Here is a 17,253-nt window from a genome sequence, read left to right as displayed (position 1 = left end):
CCTGTATCAGGAATGATCTCCTGTATCTGGAATGATCTCCTGTATCTGGAGTGATCTCCTGTATCAGGAATGATCTCCTGTATCAGGAATGATCTCCTGTATCTGGAATGATCTCCTGTATCTGGAATGATCTCCTGTATCTGGAATGATCTCCTGTATCAGGAATGATCTCCTGTATCTGGAATGATCTCCTGTATCTGGAATGATCTCCTGTATCAGGAATGATCTCCTGTATCAGGAATGATCTCCTGTATCAGGAATGATCTCCTGTATCTGGAATGATCTCCTGTATCTGGAATGATCTCCTGTATCAGGAATGATCTCCTGTATCAGGAATGATCTCCTGTATCTGTCCTTGTGACAGCAGCTGGAGGAGTCTTTAGGAGAACGTCCTCCTCTGTCCCTGCAGCAGGTGGAGAGGGTGGACAGGATTATCCAATATGGATAATAGTTTGTTCAGTGTCCTCCTCTCCACCACCTTTTCCAGACTGTCCAGTTTGTAGCCGATGATGGAGCCGGCCTTCTTAACCAGTTTGTTAAGTCTGTTGGTGTCTCCGGCTCCAATGCTGCTCCCCCACCACCTCTCCTCCCCAGCAGACTACTAGAAGTACAGTTCACTGGCCACAACAGATGGTAGAACATCTCCAACATCTCGCTGCACACATTGAAGGATCAAAGTTTCCTCAAGAAAAAGAGTCGACTCATCACCTTCTTGTAGACAGCGTTGATGTTGGTCTTCCAGTTCAGTCTGTTGTCATGGAGACACCAGGTACTTGTACTCCTCAACCATGTCCACCTCCTTTCCCAGAACTCTCAGCGGTTGTGGAGCCCTCGTCTTCCTCCTGAAGTCGACCAGGAACCGTGTAGACCTGTTCAGTACAGTCCCTGGTCCTGCTGGGGGTCCATGTCCTGGTGAACCGGGTCAGGGGGCTCCCTGCAGGTGCCCCTCAGCCTGCCCTTCCCACAGCAGCCCGGGGATTGGTTCCAGAGTTTCCGGTCTGTCATTGGTTTATACTCACGTCACTCAGACGTGTTAGTACTGTGATTGGTCGGCGGGCCAAGCGGTCTCCGCCCCGTCCCTGCGCTGCTCGGTGCGGATGTCCGTTACGTTACTGTGGTCGGACGGTGTGACGGAGTGGGACTCAGAGCGACTGTTGTCCTCGGAGAACTATTAAAAACACACATTAATTAAGCGAAGCGTTTCACCGCGCGGCCCCGAACCTGCCCGCCGCTCAGGACTCTCCGTTACAGCCACACCGACACCAGAGCAGCACCGGGAGCTCCAGCCCTTCACTGCTCCGCGGGGCCCGGCGAGGCGCGGCGGGAGCAGATGGAGCCTGCACCGGCGAAGACGAAGCCGCAGGGCCGGCTCCTGGTGTCCACGCTGCTGGACGCCAAAGACGAGTTAGAGGAGGTAGGCTGACCGAAGTCATCGCCCCGGAGAGCAAGTGTAACCCGGGATGACCCGGGACGGAGCGGGTTGGTTCAGCGGGTACAAAGACGGAACCATTTTATCAGGTGCAGGCGGCTAGCAGGCTAGTTAGCACGGCTAAGGCTAGCAGTGTTAGACCGCGGAGCCGAGCCGTGAGGAGCCGAGAGGAGCCGAGAGGAGCAGGGAGGAGCAGGGACAGGCTGCCGGGCGTGTGTTTACGGGGTTTGGGCTCTGAAAGACGCCGCGAAGGCGGCACAAAGCCCTGTGGCTCCTGAACTGTAAGCCTAGCATGCTAACTCTACGTAAACATATGGATGAGGCTGAAAAGTGACAGAAGCGCATGCGCCGTGTTTCACATGTCAGAAGTAGACAGTTTGATCAAATTAAATGTGTTTACGTGTGATCAGCTGATCGATCACCGCGTGCTGTTGGTTCTGAGTGTTGTTGTGTGTGTGTGTGTGTGTGTGTGTGTGTGTGTGTGTGTGTGTGTGTGTGTGTGTGTGTGTGTGTGTGCAGAGGTTAGAGCGGTGTGTGGGGATCGTCCAGGTGTTGACCAATGGGCTGTCAGAGAGGGAGGCCAACGACGCGCTCACTGCCAATGTAAGACAACTGGATGCACACACTGGATAGACACACTGTATACACACTGGATACACACACTGGATGCACACACTGGATAGACACACTGGATAGACACACTGGATACACACACTGGATGCACACACTGGATGCACACACTGGATAGACACACTATACACACTGGATACACACACTGGATACACACACTGGATGCACACACTGGATACACACACTGGATAGACACACTGTATACACACTGGATACACACACTGGATACACACACTGGATGCACACACTGGATGCACACACTGGATGCACACACTGGATGCACACACTGGATAGACACACTGTATACACACTGGATACACACACTGGATGCACACACTGGATGCACACACTGGATGCACACACTGTATACACACACTGGACACACACACTGGATACACACACTGGATGCACACACTGGATGCACACACTGTATACACACACTGGACACACACACTGGATACACACACTGGATACACACACTGGATGCACACACTGTATACACACACTGTATACACACACTGTATACACACTGGATATACACACACTGTATACACACTGTATACACACACTGTATACACACTGGATATACACACACTGTATACACACTGTATACACACACTGTATACACACACTGTATACACACTGGATATACACACACTGTATACACACTGGATACACACACTGTATACACACACACTGTATACACACTGGATATACACACACTGTATACACACTGGATACACACTGACTACACACTGCTACCAAACAAAACAAATACACCAACACAGACCTGGAACCTCAGTCCGGTCCTGGTCCAGGTCCTGACTCTGGTCCTGGTCCTGAAGACTGTCTCCAGGGATCGTCTCGCGAAGAAACTTCGTCAGTTCCAGACTTTTATTTCGCTGACTTCCTGTCTACCTGTCCTCAGGTGTGTAAAGGTCAGCAGCAGCACGAGGAAGTGTGTCTGGGTCTGTTTACCCTGGTGCTCACCGAGCCGGCCCAGGCCCAGAGGGTGAGTGACCACCCCACCCCCACCCCATACCGCCATCCAGTCTGCTCTGACCTCTGACCTCATAGTGTCCTCACTGTGTGTGTGTATGTGTGTGTACGCAGTGTTACAGGGACCTGGCGCTGGTCAACAGAGATGGGATGAACGTGGTTCTGGTGAAGATCAACCAGGTTCTGATGGAGAAGTTCCTCAAGCTGCAGGACGTCCCCAGAACGCAGGTAAACACACACTCAGGTGGACACCTGTCTGTGTGTGTGGCAGAGTGATAATGATGCGGTGTTGCCGTGGTTACAGCTGGTGTGGCTGGTCAGAGAGCTGGTGAAGAGCAGCGTGGTCGGAGCGGACGGCGTCATCATGACGCTGCTGAAACAGGTCGCAGGTCAGAGTCCCCCCGGTCACATGATCACACACCCTGCAGCTCCACCCACTGTCACCTCACTCGCTGTGTGTGTGTGTGTGTGTGTGTGTGTGTGTGTGTGTGTGTGTGTGTGTGTGTGTGTGTGTGTGTGTGTGTGTGTGTGTGTGCGTGCGTGCGTGCGTGCGTGCGTGCGTGTGTGTGTGCGCGCGCACACAGGAGGAGACATCTCCACTAAGAACCTGTGGCTGGCTGAGAGCGTCCTGGACATCCTGCTAGATCAGAAGTACGTCTCTTTGTTTAAACGTGTTGTTGTGTCAGACGGTGGGGGAGGAGCTTAGGTGTTGTCTCCATGGAAACACCTGGGATGTTCAAATAGACCTTTAATATAAGGTAACAGAACAGCATCAGTTTCTGTGGATGCTCCTTCACAGTAAGAGTTCCCTCTCATCCGATTCAGAGTGTGCTCTTACTGTGAAGGAGCTGAGTATTTTATTGTGAAGGACTGTCTCCAGGGAGTGGGTGCTGAAGAGTGGGATGCTCATAGCGATGTCCGTCTACACCTTCCTGCGCCTGATCGTCGACCACGGAGCTCCAAACCTGCTGACTCTGCGCCAGAAGGAGGTCGACTACTGCATCAGCATGCTGAGGGAGAAGGTGGGGAGGAGGAGGAGGAGGAGGAGGAGGAGGGCGGGGGGTGTCTCCAGCTGGTGGTGGTGGTTATGCTCATAACCCCGTCTCTCTGTGTGTGCAGTTCATGGAGTGTCTGATCATCGGCAGAGATCTGGTTCGTCTGCTGCAGAACGTCGCTCGGATCCCCGAGATGGAGCTGGTGTGGAGAGACCTGCTGCACAGCCCGCAGGTTCTCAGCCCGCAGTTCACCGGTAAACTACAGCTCCCACAATCCTCTGCTCCGCGGTAAACTACAGCTCCCACAATCATCTGCTCCGCGGTAAACTACAGCTCCCACAATCCTCTGCTCCGCGGTAAACTACAGCTCCCACAATCCTCTGCTCCGCGGTAAACTACAGCTCCCACAATCCTCTGCTCCGCGGTAAACTACAGCTCCCACAATCCTCTGCTCCGCGGTAAACTACAGCTCCCACAATCCTTTGCTCCGCGGTAAACTACAGCTCCCACAATCATCTGCTCCGCGGTAAACTACAGCTCCCACAATCCTTTGCTCCGCGGTAAACTACAGCTCCCACAATCCTCTGCTCCGCGGTAAACTACAGCTCCCACAATCCTCTGCTCCGCGGTAAACTACAGCTCCCACAATCCTCTGCTCCGCGGTAAACTACAGCTCCCACAATCCTTTGCTCCGCGGTACAGCTCCCACAATCCTCTGCTCCGCGGTAAACTACAGCTCCCACAATCCTTTGCTCCGCGGTAAACTACAGCTCCCACAATCCTCTGCTCACCTGTATCGATCATCATGTTTACTTCATACAAACACGGTGACGTGTTTGAAGTTGCGTGTTATTGCCGTGTTCCAGGTGTTCTCCAGCTGCTGACAGCTCGGACCTCCAGGAAGTTTCTGGCCTGTCGACTCACACCGGACATGGAGACCAAGCTGCTGTTCATGACCTCCAGGGTAACACCCGTCTGTCCTCACCTGTCTGTTTTCACCTGTCTGTGTCTTCACCTGTCTGTGTCCTCACCTCTTGCCTGTCTGTGTCTTCACCTGTGCTCAGGTGCGCTTCGGGCAGCAGAAGCGGTACCAGGACTGGTTCCAGAGACAGTACCTGTCCACAGCAGAGAGCCAATCACTGCGCTGCGATCTGATTCGCTACATTTGCGGGGTGGTCCATCCGTCCAACGAGGTGCTGAGTTCTGACATCCTGCCACGTTGGGCTATCATTGGCTGGCTGCTCACCACCTGCACGGTAAGGGGGCGGGGCCACACACTCAGTCCAAAGGTTGTCGAGGGTTACGGTCAGTCAGTCTGAATGATGTGTGTCTGCAGTCCAACGTGGCGGCCTCCAACGCCAAGCTGGCGCTCTTCTATGATTGGCTGTTCTTCAACCCAGAGAAAGACAGCATCATGAACATAGGTAACACACACACACACACACACACACACACACACACACTCTCTCTCTCTCTCTCTCTCACACACACACACACACACACACACACACACCTGACTCACCTGAACTCTGACAGACTGAGGACCAGACACACAACGCCGTCATTCATCAGATCTAATATCATGTTAACCAAGAAGGCCACGTGTGACATCACTCTGACATCACAGACCTGTGACATTACTCTGACATCACAGATCAGACAGATGAAGTGTATTGTGTTCCAGAACCAGCCATCCTGGTGATGCATCACTCCATGAAACCTCATCCTGCCATCACCGCCACACTGCTGGACTTCATGTGCAGGGTAACACAATACACACAACACACAATATACACAACACACAAAATACACAACACACAATACACGCACATAACACACAATACACAACACAATACACATCACGCACAATACACACTGAAACTGTTACTGAGCAACATCATCTCTTTAACTCTTCTTCACCTGCTCCCTCGCCTCATCCGTCCTCCCCCCTTGCCTCCTCACATTCTCACTTCTTGTCCCCTCCCTCCTTACCTCCTCCCCCGTCGTCTCCTCTCTCTCACCTCCTCCCTGCTCCCCCATTGTCTCCTCCCTCATCACCTCCTCCTCCTTTGTCTCCTACCCTCCTCCCCCGTCGTCTCCTCTCTCTCACCTCCTCCTCTGTCTCCTCACCTCCTCAGATCATCCCTCACTTCTTCCCTCCGTTGGAGTCTCAGGTCCGTCAGGGCGTCTTCAACTCACTGACCTTCATCATGGAGAAGAGAGTGCTGGCGTAAGAATCACTGATTGATTGATTGATTGATTGATTGATCCCTGTCAGTGGTGATCATGATTATTGGTTATTGATCTGTCTCCAGTCACCTCGCTCCGTTGTTTGATAATCCAAAGTTGGACCGAGAGCTTCGATCGATGCTCAGAGAGAGATTCCCCGAGTTCTGCAGCCCTCCCTCCCCCCCCACTGAAGGTAACACATGTAGTAACACACATGTAGTCACGCGCATGTAGTAACAGAAGTAATAACACAAGTTAACACGCGTAGGAACACGCGTAGTAACATGCATGTAGTAACACACGTAGTAACACAAGTAATAACACGCATGTAGTAACACATGTAGTCACGCGCATGTGGTAACACGCATGTAGTCACACGCATGTGGTAATGCGTAGTGACACGCATGTGGTAATGCGTAGTAACACGCATGTAGTAACACTCATGTTGCAACACGCATGTACGAACAAGTAATAACACAAGTAATAACGCAAGTAATAACGCAAGTAATAACGCATAGTAACACAAGTAATAACACGCATAGTAGCACGCGTAGTAACATGCAGGTAGTAACATGTAGTAACACGTAGGACGTGTAGTAGCATGCGTGGTAACACAAGTAGTAACATGCATAGTAACACAAGTAATAACGTGTAGTAACACTCATGTTGTAACACGCATGTAGTAACAAGTAATAACACAAGTAATAATGTGTCATAAGTAATAACGTGTAGTAACACAAGTAATAACACGTGTAGTAACACAAGTAATAACGCGTAGTAACACGCATAGTAGCAGGCGTAGTAATGCATGTAGTAACACGCGTAGTAAAACAAGTAATAACATGCTTAGTAACACAAGTAATAACACGCGTAATAGCACGCGTAGTAACACGCATGTAGTCACGTTCATGTAGTAACACGCATGTAGTAACACAAGTAATAACATGCGTAGTAAAACAAGTAATAACACACGAAGTAGCACGCATAGTAGCACGCATGTAGTCACGTGCATGTAGTAACACGCATGTAGTAACACGCATGTAACACAAGTAATAACATGCGTAGGAACAGCATGTAGTAACACGCATGTAGTAACACAAGTAATAACGCAAGAAATAACACGCGTAGTAACACAAGTAATAACACTCGTAGTAACACAAGTAACAACACGCGTAGTAACACAAGTAATAACAAGTAATAACGTGTAGTAATACAATTAATAACACGCGTAGTAACACAAGTAATAACAAGTGTAGTAACACAAGTAATAACACGCGTAGTAACACAAGTAATAACACGTAATAGCACGCGTAGTAACATGTAATAACATGTGTAGTAACACAAGTAACAACATGCGTAGTAACACGCGTAGTAACACGCGTACTAACGCGTAGTAACACGCGTAGTAGCATGCGTAGTAACACAAGTAGTAACACGCGTAGTAACACAAGTAATAACATGTGTAGTAACACATGTAATAACATGCGTAGTAACACAAGTAATAACACGTAATAGCACGCGTAGTAACACAAGTAACAACATGCGTAGTAACACATGTAATAACATGCGTAGTAACAAGTAACAACACGCGTAATAGCAAGTGTAATAACATGCGTAGTAACAAGTAACAACACGCGTAGTAGCACGCGTAGTAATACACGTAGTAACACAAGTAATAACATGTGTAGTAACACATGTAATAACATGCGTAGTAACACCAGTAATAACAAGTAATAACGTGTAGTAACACAAGTATTAACACGTAATAGCACACGTAGTAACATGCATGTAGGAACACGCAGGTAGTAACACGTAGTAATGCGTTGTAGCACGCGTAGTGACACATGTAATAACATGCGTAGTAACACAAGTAATAACAAGTAATAACGTGTCGTAACACAAGTAACAACACGCGCAGTAACACGTAATAGCACGCGTAGTAACACGCATGTAGTAACACAAGTAATAACGCAAGTAATAACACGCGTAGTAACACAAGTAATAACATGCGTAGTAACACAAATATAACGCGTAGTAACACAAGTAACAACACGCATAGTAACACAAGTAATAACACGCATAGTAACACAAGTAATAACACGTAATAGCACATGTAGTAACACATGTAATAACATGCGTAGTAACACAAGTAACAACACGCATAGTAACACAAGTAATAACACGTAATAGCACATGTAGTAACACATGTAATAACATGCGTAGTAACACAAGTAACAACATGCGTAGTAACACGCGTACTAACACGCGTAGTAACACGAATGCAGTAACATGTAGTAACACGCGTCGTAGCATGCATAGTAACACAAGTAGTAACATGTGTAGTAACACACGTAACAACACGCGTAGTAACACACGTAATAGCATGTGTAATAGCACGCGTAGTAACACGAAGGTAGTAACACGAAGGTAGTAACATGTAGTAACACGCATTGTAGCACGCGTAGTAGCATGCATAGTAACACAAGTGGTAACGCAAGTAATAATGCGTAGTAACACCAGTAATAACAAGTAATAACGCGTAGTAACACAAGTAATAACACGCGTAGTAACACAAGTAATAACACATAATAGCACGCGTAGTAACACGCATGTAGGAACACGCAGGTAGTAACGTAGTGACACGCGTTGTAGCACGTATTAGCATGCGTAGTAACACAAGTAGTAACACGTGTAGTAACACAAGTAATAACACGCGTAATAGCACGCGTAGTAACACGAATGTAGTAACACGCAGGTAGTAACATGCAGTAACATGAGTTGTAGTACGCGCAGTAGCATGCGTAGTAACACAAGTAGTAACACGCGTAGTAACACAAGTAATAACATGCGAAGTAACACGCGGGGGCGTTCAGACTTCATCATATGTTTCAGTAGAAACAAACTGAAATATCTTCATGTCCTGCAGTGAAGATGGAGGAGTCTGTTTCCATGGAGATGGACAACCACGTGGAGGACAAGGAGGACGGTTGCTATGACAACACAGAAGCTGCCTTCAGCGACGACGAAGAGGAAATCAACAACAAAGGTGACAACAAGAGACAAACAGTTAAACTAGTCCAGACCAGTTGAAACCAGTTTGATCTGTTTAAACCAGTTTGATCAGTATAAATCAGTTTGATCTGTTTGAACCAGTTTGATATGTTTAAACCAGTTTGATCAGTATATATCAGTTTGATCTGCTTAAACCAGTTTGATCAGTATAAATCAGTTTGATCTGTTTGAATCAGTTTGATATGTTTAAACCAGTTTGATCTGCTTAAACCAGTTTGATATGTTTAAACCAGTTTGATCAGTTTAGTTTGAACCAGTTAAAACCAGTTTGAACCTTATTTACCTGTTCATTGATAAAACATCACATCGCCTGTTGACCAATCACTGTGCAGGAAAGAAGAGGGAGTTCCGGTTCCATCCAATCAAAGAGGCTATAATGGAGGAGCCTGCTGACATCACACCCTGGCTGGACCAATTAGACGACCCCATGAAAGAGAAGGTGCAGCAGCTTCAGAAGACCAGGTGACCTCCTCTGACACACTCTGACCACGCCCACAGCACATGTCCACTCTGATCACGACCCCGCAACATCTGTCCAATCCCAGTGAACCTGAACACTGTCCTGTGCTCCTCAGAGACCCAGTTTGAGGTCAAAGGTCACTGACATGTTTTTCCTGTCCTCCTCAGTGACCCAGAGACCCAGTGTGAGGTGATGCAGGAGATCGTGGACCTGATCCTGGAGGTCTGTAATGTTCTGATGTTCTAATGTTCTGATGTCCTAATGTCTGTAATGTTCTAATGTTCTGATGTCTCTGGTGTTCTGATGTTCTGATGTCTCTGGTGTTCTGATGTTCCGATGTCTCTGATGTCTCTAATGTTCTGATGTCTCTGGTGTTCTAATGTTCCGATGTCTCTGATGTCTCTAATGTTCTGATGTCTCTGGTGTTCTAATGTTCTGATGTTCTGATGTCTCTGGTGTTCTAATGCTCTAATGTTCTGATATGCTAATGTTCTGATGTCTCTGGTGTTCTAATGTTCTGATGTCTCTGGTGTTCTAATGCTCTAATGTTCTGATATTCTAATGTTCTGATGTTCTAATGTTCTGATGCTCTAATGTTCTAATGTTCTGATGTTTTAATGTCTCTGGTGTCCTCAGGAGGACTTTGACACGGAGCAGATGTCCGGTTTAGCTTCATGTCTGTCTGAACTGTTCAAAGATCATTTCAGAGGAGACGTTCTACCAGAGGAGATCACCGAGGAGTAAGAACACCTGTCTGTCTGTCTGTCTGTGACTCACCCACAGACTGTTTCTAAAAGAGTTCGTAGCTTCAGGTCTGTAAAATGGTTCTGATCCAGAAGTGTCTTCAGCTGCAATACCAGCGAGTGCCACTAGAGGTCGGCTCCAAAAAGCCTCCGGCTCCATAGACTCCCATTCAACTTCTCTCATCAAATCCAAAGTGAATAAAATGTGTCCATCAGTTATCTCGGTGTTGTTAGCTAAAGTCACTCCTTCTTCTTAGTTTTCTGGAGGTCCATCTGAAAATAATCCCTCATTCATTAGAAAAGAAGATTCTAGAAGACCTGTTTTTGGGGGCGTGTCTGTTTGATTGACAGGCCTGTGGTGCAGTCAGGTGACAGCTATCGGTGGGCGGGACGTAGTATCGTCAGGTTTCTGGAACTGGAGGCTTCATAACATTCCCAATGATGACATTATTGATGGTTGATGACATCACTGATGTCATGTCTGTCCCTCTGATGTCTGTCCCCTGTCTGTCCTCAGGTCCCTGGAGGACTCGGTGTGTAAGCCGGTGTGTCTGGTGTTCAGGAACCTGGTCACCATGCAGGAGGACAACAGCGGCTTCTCGGTTCTGTTGGACATGTTGGCAGAACTTTACCAGAAGCAGCCCAAGATCGGGTACCACCTGCTGTACTACCTGAAGGCCAGGTGAGGCTTGAAGGCACACATGATGTCAGAGGGGAGGGGACACCCCGCTGAACATGTGATGATGCATTAACATGTCTGTCTATCTGTCCGTCCCCGTGTCCACAGTAAAGCAGCCAACGGTAAGATGATGCTCTACGAGTCGTTTGCTCAGGCGACGGCTCTCGGAGACCTTCACACATGTCTGATGATGGACATGAAGGCCTGTCAGGAGGACGACGTCCGTCTGCTCTGTTACCTCACGCCCTCCATCTACTCCGAGGTACGGCTGACGTGTCTCTGTCTCTGACGTGTCTGTCTCTGACGTGTCTCTAACTCTGACGTGTCTGTCTCTGACGTGTCTCTAACTCTGACGTGTCTCTGACGTGTCTCTGTCTCTGACGTGTCTCTGTTGTCTCCAGTTTCCAGATGAGACTCTGCGTAGCGGCGAGCTGCTCAACATGATCGTGGCCGTCATCGACTCCACGCAGGTAACAAACTATCTAACTGCCCCCCCCCGCCCCCCCTCTCCGGTCCCCCTCCCAGTGTCTCTCCCCCAAGCACTAACCAGGATGTCTCCTGTACCCATCTCCAGCTACAGGAGCTGATGTGTCACGTGATGATGGGGAACCTGGTGATGTTCCGGAAGGACTCCGTCCTCAACATCCTCAGTGAGACACTCACATTGACAGTGTGACCGCTGTCTGTCCTCGTGTCCTCATGTCCTCATGTCCTCGTCTCTTCCTGTCCACAGTTCAGTCCCTGGACTGGGAGACCTTCGAGCAGTACAGCACCTGGCAGCTGTTCCTCGCTCACAGCATCCCGCTGGAGACCATCATCCCCATCCTGCAGCACCTCAAGTACAAGGGTGAGGAGGCACGGTGGGACAGGGGGACGGGTGACAGAGACAAACAGGGAGACCATCATCCTGCAGCACCTCAGAGAAGACAGGAGTTACTGAAGGATGTCTTTCATTTGTCCTCACCGTGTCTCTGTCTTCCAGAACATCCGGAGGCTTTATCCTGTCTGCTGCTGCAGCTCCGCAGAGAGAAGTACGTCTTCATGTCCTCTCACGTTCTCATGTCCTCATACGTCCTCACACTTCCTCTCACGTCTTCATATGTCCTCACACGTCCTCATGTCCTCTCACGACCTGACACGTCCTCATATGCTGCATGTTGCAGGTTCTTGTGTCCTACTAACGTGTGTCTCTGTGTCCCCCCTGATGTCTGTCCCCGTGTCCAGGCCCAGCGAGGAGATGGTGAAGATGGTGCTGAGTCGTCCCTGCCACCCTGAGGACCAGTTCACCACCAGCATCCTGAGACACTGGACGTCCAAACATGACGACACGCTGGGAGAACACATCAAGGCCCAGCTGATCAAGAACAACAACCAGCCCCGCAAGAGACAGAGGTGGGGGGGGAAAGTAGAGGACTGTCCTACATTGGGTTGTATTCAGAGACACGGGGGGCAGTTTCCTGTGCAACACGTGGGAGTTAATATGTTTCCTTGTCTCTGTGTCTCCATGTCTCCGTGTGCCCTTGTCTCCGTGTCCCCTTGTCTCTGTGTGCCCTTGTCTCCTCAGTCTCCGGAGCTCCAGCAGTAAACTGGCTCAGCTGACTCTGGAACAGATTCTGGAACATCTGGACAACCTGAGACTGAGTCTGATAAACACCAAGAACAACTGTTAGTACACACACTACACACTACACTACACACTACACTACACACTACACTACACACTACACTACACTACACACTACACACTACAACACTACACACTACACTACACTACACACACCACATTACACACTACACACACCACATTACACACTACACACACTACACCACACACTACACACTACTACACGCACTACACACACACTACACACACTACACTACACAACACACTACACACCACACACACTACACACACACCACACCACACACCACACACTACACACACACACACACACACACTACACACACACCACACTACACACTACACACACCACACACTACTACACGCACTACACACACACTACACGCACTACACACACACCACACTACACACTGCACACACTACACACACCACACACACACTATACACACACAATATACACACACTAAACACAATATACACACACTGTACACACACTATAAACACTATAAACACACTATACAAACACTATACACACTATACACACACTATACACACACTATAAACACACTCTATACACACTATAAACACATTATACACACACTATACACACTATAAACACATTATACACACACTATAAACACATTATACACACACTATACACACTATAAACACATTATACACACACACTATAAACACATTATACACACACTATAAACACACTATACACACTATATAAACACTATACACACTATAAACACACTATACACACACTATAAACACATTATACACACACTATACACACTATAAACACACTATACACACACTACAAACACACTATACACACTATACACACACTATAAACACACTATACACACACTATAAACACACTATACACACACTATACACACTATAAACACACTATACACACACTATACACACTATAAACACACTATACACACACTATACACACACAATATACACACACTAAACACAATATACACACACTACACACTATATAGACACTATACACACACTACACACACTATACACACACTATAAACACACTATACACACACTATACACACATATAAACAGCTCTGTATAAACCACGTTAAAGTGATCAGTTTCTCTGGTTTTACTATTTATTGGTGTGTGAGTAAAATAATTTTTTGTTTTATTCTATAAACTACTGACAACATTTCTGTCATTTAGAGCATTTATTTACAGAAAATGACAACTGGTCAAAAAAATATTATTAATATATTGATACATGAATGTATTATTAATATATTGATGTATTAATATATTGATGTATTAATGTATTAATATTATATTAATGTATTAGTAATATATTGATGTATTAATAATATATTGATGTATTAATGTATTATTAATATATTGATATATGAATGTATTAATAATATATTGATATATGAACGTATTAATAATATATTGATGTATTACTATTATATTGATGTATTAATAATATATTAATGTATTATTAATATATTGATGTATTAATAATATATTGATGTATTAATCTACTATTCATATATTGATATATGACGGTATTATTAATATATTAATGTATTAATAATATATTGATGTATTAATGTATTAATATTATATTAATGTATTAGTAATATATTGATGTATTCATGTATTATTAATATATTGATATATGAATGTATTAATAATATATTGATATATGAACGTATTAATAATATATTGATGTATTACTATTATATTGATGTATTAATAATATATTAATGTATTATTAATATATTGATGTATTAATAATATATTGATGTATTAATCTACTATTCATATATTGATATATGACGGTATTATTAATATATTAATGTATTAATAATATATTGATGTATTAATGTATTAATATTATATTAATGTATTAGTAATATATTGATGTATTCATGTATTATTAATATATTGATATATGAATGTATTAATAATATATTGATATATGAACGTATTAATAATATATTGATGTATTACTATTATATTGATGTATTAATAATATATTAATGTATTATTAATATATTGATGTATTAATAATATATTGATGTATTAATCTACTATTCATATATTGATATATGACTGTATTATTAATATATTGATGTATTAATAATATATTGATGTATTAATCTACTATTCATATATTGATATATGACTGTATTATTAATATATTGATGTATTAATAATATATTGATGTATTAATCTACTATTCATATATTGATATATGACTGTTATATTAATGTATTAATAATATATTGATGTATTACTATTATATTGATGTACAATGAACCCTCGCTATAACGCCGTTCACCTTTCACGGTCTCGCTGCTTCACGGATTTGCATCGTGCATTGAAATCACATTACGACTATATGTAACGTAGATATATTTAATGTCCAGTTCTATCAATTTCAATTGTAAAATAAAGGTTCCTACTTCACGGATTTCGCCTATCACGGTTTCTATTTGGAACGTAACCCCCGCGAAAAACCAGGGTTCACTGTATTACTATTATATTGATGTATTAATGTATTATTAATGTATTGATGTGTTCATGTATTATTAATATATTGATGTATTATTAATATATTGATGTATGAATGTATTCTTAATATATTGATGTTTTAATGTATTAATAATATATTGATGTGTCTCTGTCAGTCTTCACTCAGACTCCGATCCTTCAGGCTCTTCAGCACGTTCAGGCGAGCTGTGATGAAGCTCACAAGATGAGGTACACACACACACACACACACAGACACACACACACACACACACACTATATATATATATATACACCCGCCACCCCCAGTTGATGACATCACTTCCTGCAGGTTCAGTGACCTTTTCTCTCTGGCGGAGGAGTACGAGGACTCTCAGTCTAAACCTCCCAAGTCTCGCCGTAAAGCTCCCGCCTCTTCGCCGCGCTCCAGGAAGGGAGTAGCTCCGCCCACCAACAATGAGGAGGAGAGCGCCTCCAGCAGCGCCTCGGTACGTACCGCCACGATCCAGTCCAGACCCGGTCCTGACCCTGACCTGGTCCTGACCCAGACCAGAGCCAGACCTCCATCCAGGTCTGACCCAAACCACCTCAGACGGAACCAGTTCTGATCTCAGGCTTTACTGTGGACCCAGAACCAGTTCTCTGGTTGTGTGGTGGACTAAAACCCCACTTATGTCTCTGGTTCTGGTCTGACCCGGCTCAGGTCTCTGGTTCTGGTCTGATCAGGTCTCTGGTTCTGGTCTGACCCGGCTTAGGTCCCTGGTTCTGGTCTGACCCGGCTCAGGTCCCTGGTTCTGGTCTGATCCGGTCTGTGTGTTACAGGAGGAGGAGGACTCGAAGCCGAAGGCTCCGAAGAGGAAGAGGAAAGGCTCGTCAGCCGTCGGCTCCGACAGTGACTGATGGATACTCTGACCAATCACACGCCTGCTGCCAGAGACCGCCAGCCAACCAGCCGCTCCGACCACTGGAAGAGGCCCCGCCTCCTACCAATGACTTGCACTGACCGCTGTGGGGGGGCGGGGCTCCGAGACGCTGCGGACTTCACACCCACGTGGTGAACTGACTTTCACGTGATGAGACTGATACTGTTTCCATGGAGACAAAGACTGACCGATGGGTCAAAGGTCACCGTGTGGCTTACCGCTCATGATGCACTGGGAGGAGAGATCTGTCGAAGAAAACAGATTTTAACAGCGGACATGATGGAGATGATGGAGGGGGTGTTGGACTCTTATTGTGAAGGAGCCTCACTTCCTGCCGTTTTAGCAGCTGTTTCCTGTTTGTCCCACTGCAGTAAAAAAAGTCTTCGTATAAAAACTGCTGCTCTGTGTCTCATTACTGGGGGAGGAGAGGGGTTAAAAACATAAAAAATGTGAATAGAGTCTGGTGGGAGGTCAGAACTAGGTTATTGTAAACGACAACAACAGCTGTTTATCAGGTCCACCTGCTGACTTACTTGGAAGTGTATGCTGGTCTGGAGGTGTGGCCTGGTCCTGATCAGTGTGATTGGATCCACCTGCTGATATAAACCAGGATCCAGAGTGTTTCAGACCAGCTGGAAGTTTTAATATCTGAAGATCTGCTGAACACCTGGACAGGTAAAACAAACAAACAAACAAACACACACACACAAAGTAACATTGGAAAAGGGTGTGTGTGTGTGTGTTCCAGATGTTTCTTCAGGTTCTAGTTCTGACTCCAGACTGGGTCCCGTCCTTCATCATCCCGTCCTTCAGTCCATGTGTTCAGTCTCACCAGAACTCTTTGGACCGGACCAGACTTCTGTCTGACCATGATGACAGAGGGGGCGGAGCTCCCTGTGACTCTGCCCTGCCTG

The 17,253-nt window shown here is 45.8% G+C and overlaps 1 protein-coding gene across 2 annotated transcripts; it reads left to right on the top strand.

Moving 5' to 3' along the window:
* The first annotated feature begins 1,085 nt into the window (after positions 1 to 1,085).
* On the top strand, positions 1,086 to 16,733 carry ints3 (integrator complex subunit 3). 2 transcript variants are annotated; one of them, XM_069725662.1, is made up of 29 exons: positions 1,086 to 1,414; positions 1,949 to 2,032; positions 2,988 to 3,071; positions 3,173 to 3,286; positions 3,363 to 3,447; positions 3,643 to 3,709; positions 3,939 to 4,080; positions 4,178 to 4,307; positions 4,920 to 5,017; positions 5,118 to 5,309; positions 5,390 to 5,477; positions 5,738 to 5,817; positions 6,192 to 6,283; positions 6,369 to 6,475; positions 9,209 to 9,328; positions 9,687 to 9,816; positions 9,982 to 10,036; positions 10,451 to 10,554; positions 11,075 to 11,239; positions 11,345 to 11,498; positions 11,638 to 11,706; positions 11,811 to 11,886; positions 11,970 to 12,083; positions 12,219 to 12,267; positions 12,461 to 12,628; positions 12,801 to 12,901; positions 15,575 to 15,647; positions 15,748 to 15,904; positions 16,239 to 16,733. In XM_069725662.1, exons 1-29 carry the CDS (start codon positions 1,331 to 1,333, stop codon positions 16,314 to 16,316), a joined length of 3,060 nt encoding a protein of 1,019 aa, XP_069581763.1. In that variant the 5' UTR covers positions 1,086 to 1,330; the 3' UTR covers positions 16,317 to 16,733. The 2 variants fall into 2 exon arrangements, with proteins under 2 accessions (XP_069581763.1, XP_069581762.1); XM_069725661.1 differs by having other exon boundaries at positions 3,927 to 4,080.
* The last annotated feature ends 520 nt before the right edge of the window (positions 16,734 to 17,253 follow it).

This window comes from Brachyistius frenatus, unplaced genomic scaffold, assembly GCF_029030835.1.
Source record: "Brachyistius frenatus isolate BFR_SWC_R1_liver_20210118 unplaced genomic scaffold, ASM2903083v1 Contig_436, whole genome shotgun sequence".
NCBI lineage: Eukaryota > Metazoa > Chordata > Actinopteri > Embiotocidae > Brachyistius > Brachyistius frenatus.
The sequence above is the reverse complement of the archived record's forward strand: the minus strand, read 5'-3'. Positions and strand labels throughout refer to the sequence as shown.

What these genes read in the sequence shown, in the direction of transcription:
- ints3 (XM_069725661.1), top strand. Translation starts at nt 1,331, where the DNA reads ATGGAGCCTGCACCGGCGAAGACGAAGCCGCAGGGCCGGCTCCTGGTG. An exon ending in TGCTGTTCATGACCTCCAGG is followed by an intron (nt 5,018 to 5,117) that starts GTAACACCCGTC and finishes ACCTGTGCTCAG; the next exon opens with GTGCGCTTCGGGCAGCAGAA. An exon ending in AGACAGCATCATGAACATAG is followed by an intron (nt 5,478 to 5,737) that starts GTAACACACACA and finishes ATTGTGTTCCAG; the next exon opens with AACCAGCCATCCTGGTGATG.